The 6,675-nt window shown below is 34.9% G+C and overlaps 1 protein-coding gene across 3 annotated transcripts; it reads left to right on the top strand.

The window, feature by feature from the left end:
- The first annotated feature begins 749 nt into the window (after positions 1–749).
- Positions 750–6,672, top strand: LOC135839462 (major facilitator superfamily domain-containing protein 6-B-like). 3 transcript variants are annotated; one of them, XM_065355487.1, is made up of 11 exons: positions 750–971; positions 1,053–1,183; positions 1,250–1,602; positions 2,024–2,200; positions 2,292–2,565; positions 2,692–2,879; positions 2,957–3,093; positions 3,173–3,285; positions 5,107–5,349; positions 5,444–5,617; positions 6,255–6,672. In XM_065355487.1, exons 2-11 carry the CDS (start codon positions 1,129–1,131, stop codon positions 6,317–6,319), a joined length of 1,779 nt encoding a protein of 592 aa, XP_065211559.1. In that variant the 5' UTR covers positions 750–971; positions 1,053–1,128; the 3' UTR covers positions 6,320–6,672. The 3 variants fall into 3 exon arrangements, with proteins under 3 accessions (XP_065211559.1, XP_065211558.1, XP_065211560.1); XM_065355486.1 differs by lacking the exon at positions 6,255–6,672 and adding an exon at positions 5,797–6,017; XM_065355488.1 differs by lacking the exons at positions 750–971; positions 1,053–1,183; positions 1,250–1,602; positions 6,255–6,672 and adding exons at positions 1,656–1,914; positions 5,797–6,017.
- Positions 6,673–6,675: the final 3 nt, after the last annotated feature.

Below are 6,675 nucleotides of genomic sequence, written 5' to 3'. Positions count from 1 at the left end.
ACAGTAAAATAAATAAATAAAATAAAGTATTCTTAAGGGCCGATTCCGCATACTTTTTTGCATAAGCAGCAGGCGCTAAAATTCACACGTTGCAAGTTTACTTAATTCAAGTACATTTACTTTCAAGTACTTGATCATGTCTGATCAAATAAATTTACTTGTATTTATTATTTTTCATCGTGAAATGGAATGGATAATCCGCCAATTAATTGAAAAGTCAAGTTACTTGCGGTTGTTTGAATTGAATAAACTAGCCACGTGTAAACTCCAGTTGTCACCTTGCATCTTCAGATCTGGAGATCTACTGAACAGAATTGAATGAAATTTAAAATATATATACTTTGAAACAATTAAAAGAAAATGTCGGATGGGATTTTCATTTGATTGAATATTTTTCGTAGAATTTGAAATTGAAAATCAACGAAATTTGAACACTTTTCAATCGTTGTTCATTCCAAAACTATTCAAGTAATTAAAAATCCCCTCCGACATTTTTTTCTAATTGCTTCATAGTATCTATATTTCAAATTTCATCAATTTTCGTCGGATAGATCTCGAGATCTCAACACTCGAAAATCAGGCGGATCGGGTATGCAATCGTGTATGCGGAATCGGCCCTTAAACTCAAATTTTCAAAAAGTCACCTCATCATAAAAATCAGCGTTCAAAATGATATCAATAGAGTCCAAAATATTTATTTTTAAAAATTTCCATGATAAGCCTATGCTGATAAGACATGTTTTTTCTTTTTTCTGCGAATTGCGAGCATGAAAAAGAGAGAGAAACGGTAAATTAATAATAACGTTGCAATTATACAATCATATCAAATTTTAATTATAAATAAATACAGTATGTACTTTGGTATAAGTACACACAAGTTGTGTTGAAACCGAGCTAATACATCGAGTGATTTCTTTTTGTGAAGAGATGTAGAAGATCTTCAAATATGAATACCTATTCTTATCCTTAAGGTAATCATTTTCATTTTATTTCAACGTAAAATTTATTCCATTTCGTTCGGTACTTAACATCGTAATTTTTCATTTATGCAGACCTCAACTTGAGAGTGAAAATAACATCACTTCAAAACTACCGCTACACCGATTGAAAGCCAACACTGCCTCCAAAATGTCATTTGGAAAATTCCTACTGATCAAGCTGCACTACTTCTTATTCAACGCAGGTATGTATAATAATATTTTACCCAAAACTCCCATCTACTCAAACACTAATCACCTTTGTATCTCAGGTGTAGCACCTTTAATCATATTTGGGCCCACGATAGCCAAACAAAGTGGATATGCAGCAGTTACCGTCGGTCTAATGTACACCATCCTGCCTCTGACCGGACTATTAGTGAAAACAATCAGCGGCGCGATTGCCGATAAATTCAATAAGAAGAAACTAGTGTTCCTGTTAGCTATTTTTTGCTGTTTATTTTCTACCCTATGTATGGCATTCCTATCTTACCCTACGAGCAGGAAAAAGACTACTTTACTCTGCGGTTCTGACTTGTTCCTTAGTACGTGCAACGAAAAAATCGTACATTTGCGAAGAGAGCCGGCCTTTAATAAAAGCAACTCGGTCGATATGAATTGCGAGGTAATTATTTAAAGTTGACCTCTCGATAAAACGTTTTGAAGATGGGTTTTCTAAATGAGCTGTTAAGAACATGCTGATAAGATTATTATTGATCTAATTTAAACACATTGCTGTGTATGCGTTTAATTGACGTAATGCCGAATGCGATAGCTGCTTTGATAAGTTATCAAGAGGTGAATTCCTAATAAAATAATGCGATTCGAATGCAATTTTGAATTTATAGGGTTCAGTAGTGTTATTATGTGACGTTTGTGTATCGAGTTCATTTCTAGCAGGATGGAGAAGAAAAATGGAAGAAATTTGTGTCACGAAGTCACCTAACCTATTTTTCAATCTGATAATTTACAACTCAGCTTTAAAGCTAGAATTTACGACTTTCCCTGTCGTATAATATTTTATCTATATTCTGTTTTTATTCCAGATACGATGTTACATTAATGAAGTATTCGCTCGAGAGATTTGTGACCACTGGGGCCATTGTTCCGATAAGCTAAAATATGCCATCAGTCATACTCCTGATTCACCGTCCGAACCACACAGTCCGTTCAATCAGCAAATTGCCATGTTCGTAAAAATAGAAAAGAAGCATATATTCAGAGTAAGTCAACAAAGCTTTCAATGGGCTATGAATTCCACAAGTTTAATAATTTTTAAATTTTTTACACGTAATCTGTGTTTATGATTCACAGCTGAACAATTGCATCTATGCTTTAGTCAAAGAAAACGCAGATTATAAGCAGGATGAATTTACATCGCATTATTGTACGAAGCACGTGACTGCTAATTGTACGACAGTCTGCGATAACTACGAATTCATGAACTTACTGCAAACCGAAGGGTCGCCGTTGAAAAGCGATTTGAGCAAGGGTGCATTTTGGATTATATTTATAATATTTGCGATCAATTGGGCCGGTATGGCGTTGACCAATAGCATGTCAGATACCGTATGCTTCGATATTTTAGGTGAGAGATGTTGATTACCATAATATTAGGGATAATAATTAAACTGGAAATTTCACTAGTGGATATATTTGAATTATTGGAATTTCAGTACTTCTGGAGTAATATTTTGAATTTTTTTCTTCACAGGTAATGAACCTCATCTCTACGGTAAACAAAGAATGTTCGGAGCTTTAGGTTGGGGACTAGTTAGCATATTTGCTGGCTGGATTGTAGATGGATTCAGCGACAATTTCTTCGATAAAAATTACAAACCGTTGTTTTATTTCGCATCTATTTTGTTATCTGCGGATTTGATCGCAGCTGCTTTCATCACGGTTTGTGCTTCATGAATTACGATTACAGTAGATTGCTACGATTCAAATAATTGACTAAATGTGCTTTTTTTGTACAGGTGAACAAAACCGCGGTCACTATATCGATATTTAGAGACGTGCGTTTGCTATTTTCTGGATGGAGAACGACTGTATTTGCTTTTTGGTGCTTCGTTACCGGTTTATTTTCCGGTATTGTATGGAATTTCTTGTTTTGGTACGTGATCTTGAAATCGATCGATACGTTATAATTTTGAAATTGAAACGACGTCTAATTAATTTCATTATGTTGTCAGGTTTTTAGAAGATATTTCAACGGCTGAAGATTTACAATGGAGTAAAACTCTTCAAGGGTTGGATTCTTTGTTCACTACCATTATCGGAGAGTTACCATTCTTTTTCATTTCCGGTTAGTATTGCGGGCCTTCCATGTCAACTCACAAGGAAAGAGCATGTTCCAAAACCCCCAAATCCATATTTTCAGCTGCTCAAGTTCATTTTTCCATTTTTGGTGAATTTTTTGAAAATTCAAAATTGACTATTTTGGTGATTTATGCTTTTTTTAAAAAAAGTACGAACTTGATCAGTACAAATATTCAAAATAAGTCCCAAAACTGATATTAACCCCCCAATCCAAATTTCGCCATTTCCAGCCATTCTGGAGCCTTCAGCGCTATTTTTCAATTTCTCCAGAATTTTGAATTTGCTCCAGAAGGCGTGAATATGAAGTTGGGCAGCTAAACATCGAGTTGTGTGTTATACTCGACCTGTTTAACGAATTTATCCACATCTGAGCCGATTCTGGAGCGGGCACCTCAAGAGTGGTTTTTTGACCTGTTTTTTTTCCAAATAAAAATATTCAAAAATCAAAAATTTCCTGTTTGCGAGAAAATTTTCGAAATTTGCGTGAATCGCAGTATTTTGTCATGAACTAACCCTACGAGGGCGAATTTCGCCATTTCCAGCTATTGTGGGGGCTCCAGCGAGATTTTTCAATTTCTCCAGAATTTTAAATTTGCTCCAGAAGGCGTGAATATGAAGTTGGGCAGCTAAAAATCGAGTTGTGTGTTATACTCGAACTGTTTAACGAATTTATTCAAATTTGAGCCGATTCTGGAAGGGACACCTCAAGAGTGAGTTTTTGACCCGTTTTTTTCATAAGTTAATAAAAACATCCAAAAATTAAAGGGAGGCCCAAGAAAGGCTGGAAATGGTGAAATTCGCTCTCGTGTGATTAATTAATAACGAAATACAGCGATTCACGCACATTTCAAAAATTTTCTCACAAACGAGGAATTTTTGGTTTTTGGATATTTTTATTTTGAAAAAAAAGCTGGTCAAAAAACCACTCTTGAGGTGTCCGCTCCAGAACCGGCTGAAATGTGGATAAATTCGTTAAACCGGTCGAGTATAACATACAACTCGATTTTTAGCTGCCCAACTTCATATTCACGCCTTCTGGAGCAAATTCAAAAAATTCTGGAGAAGTTGAAAAATCGCGCTGGAGCCTCCATAATAGCTGGAAATGGCGAAATTCGCCCTCGTGGCCGTAGTTCATGACAAAATACTGCGATTCGCGCAAATTTCTAAAATTTTCTCGCAAACGAGAAATTTTTGATTTTTTTGGATTTCTTATTATGAAAAAAGCTGGTCAAAAAACCACTTTTGAAGTGTCCCTCCCAAAATCGACCCAAATGTGGATAAACTCGTTAAACAGATCGAGTATAACACACAACTCGATTTTTAGCTGCCCAACTTCATATTCACGCCTTCTGGAGCGAATTCAAAATTCTGGAGAAATTGAAAAATAGCGCTGGAGGCTCCAGAATGGTTGGAAATGGCGAAATTTGGATTTGGGGAGTTAATATCAGTTTTGGGGCTTATTTTGAACATTTTTACCGATCAAGTACGTACTTTTTAAAAAAAAGCATAAATCACCAAAATAGTCAATTTTGGATTTTAAAAAATTTGCCAAAAATCGAAAAATGAACTTGGGCAGCTAAAAATATGGATTTGGGGGTTTTAGAACATGCTCTTTCCAAAAATCGCGGTCCCGTTCAAATCGGAGGCGGACACCTCAAGAGGTTCCCTTGTCAGCCTGGTTTTGGATTTAGGTCCAAAAAGGAACCATAAAAATTGTTTGAGCATCATCGGAGATCCTAAACCAAAAAATCCGTTGCATTCGCAATATTGATCCTCATACTAATATTTGAAAATATTCCCAAAACAGGTTGGATATTGAAAAAATTGGGTCATATAAGACTGATGTCATTGGTGCTATTCGCCATATCTGTCCGTCTGCTGGGATACTCACTGCTCACAAGACCAGCGTGGGTTTTACCTATAGAATTAGTAAATGGGTTTGCTTTTTCCATGTGTTACGTCGTAATAGCCTCGTATTCCAATTTAATAGCACCTAGAGGAGCCGAAGCTACTATACAAGCGTTGTTCAGTGCCCTATTTGATGGATTAGGTAAGTTGTAAACACATCTACGATCTATTTGTACGTTCTCTGCAGGAGGATTTTTATTTAAAAATTCTAAGTAATATTTTTTTGCTCATTTAAGGTATTTCATCTGGCGGACTCCTTGCTGGAGTTATTTATCATCGTTACGGTGGCAGATTCCTGTTCCGATTATTCGGTTATATTTCCGTTATCATCGGATTTGGTCATCTTTTCATCCAGCGCTGCTTGGATTCGAAGACTGAAAATAAATCCGGACAAGGACCAAGACTTAAAGGTAGCTTATTGATCTATTTATTTACTCATCGTTTATGTGGAGTCGTCTACGAAAAGATGGATTAACGTGCGAAACATACTTCCCGAGAAAAACGCTTTTAAAGTTTACCGAGCTTTTGGGAATTTAAAAAAAAATCATGGGAAATTACAAGACTAAAAATTTTCTCATGTTTACTTCAGTGAGCTTTTGGAAAAGTAAAGGAAAACTGAAGCTTGAACCCAAAATGTCAAAAAACCCCGAAGTCAGGACCTAAAACGTCAAAAAAAAACCGAAGCCAGAACCCAAAACGTCAAAAAAAACTGAAGCCAGAACCCAAAAGGCCAAAACATCAAGAAATGATGAAAAAAAAAATTAATTAGAATTTAAAAAAAATTTAAATATAACATTTTTATATTTTTGATTTTTTGTAATGTTTGTTCTTACTTTTTTGTGTATTTTGAAGAAAAAAAAATGATAACTTCTGCAATTTGCAGTGTTGCTCATTGGAAAGACCATTAAATTTCATTTAAAAATAGTCAATGAACCGAAAAATGATTTTTCGCACGTCAACTCCCTTTTCAGTATTCGTAGACCACTCCACATATTCCATCTTTCATTAATTATTTTCTCAACTGTTGAAACGCTGGTTCATTTTCAGATGATCTTTCTTCGGCTCAGTATTCAAGTCCAAATGATGCCATCAGAATATTGGAAAGTTCATAAAAGAAACACATTATTTGAAAATCAAAATGACCGTAGCTTGTGTTAATAATAATTATAAGAAATTACGTTTACTTTGGTACCTAGTACCTCTACCTACCTACGATGTGGAAGATGAACAAAATTTTTTGATTTTTTTGAATCGAAGCGTAGCTTTATTTTTATTTCGACTTCTACATTTTCTTCGTGTTTTTTTTATTTTTCTTATTTTGTACCTACAAATTTCCATGTTGTTGTTGCCTTTGTTACTTTTTTATTTATTTATTTTGAATAGGAATTCGTTACGTGTTTAGTCGTTTCATAAGTATTCTGGTGTTGTTTCGTTTCAGGGTTTAAGTAAATGGTAGAATTTATTAGTT

The sequence above is a fragment of the Planococcus citri genome, chromosome 3 (genome assembly GCF_950023065.1).
Source record: "Planococcus citri chromosome 3, ihPlaCitr1.1, whole genome shotgun sequence".
Taxonomy (NCBI): domain Eukaryota; kingdom Metazoa; phylum Arthropoda; class Insecta; order Hemiptera; family Pseudococcidae; genus Planococcus; species Planococcus citri.
This window is presented reverse-complemented; position numbering and strand designations above follow the sequence as displayed.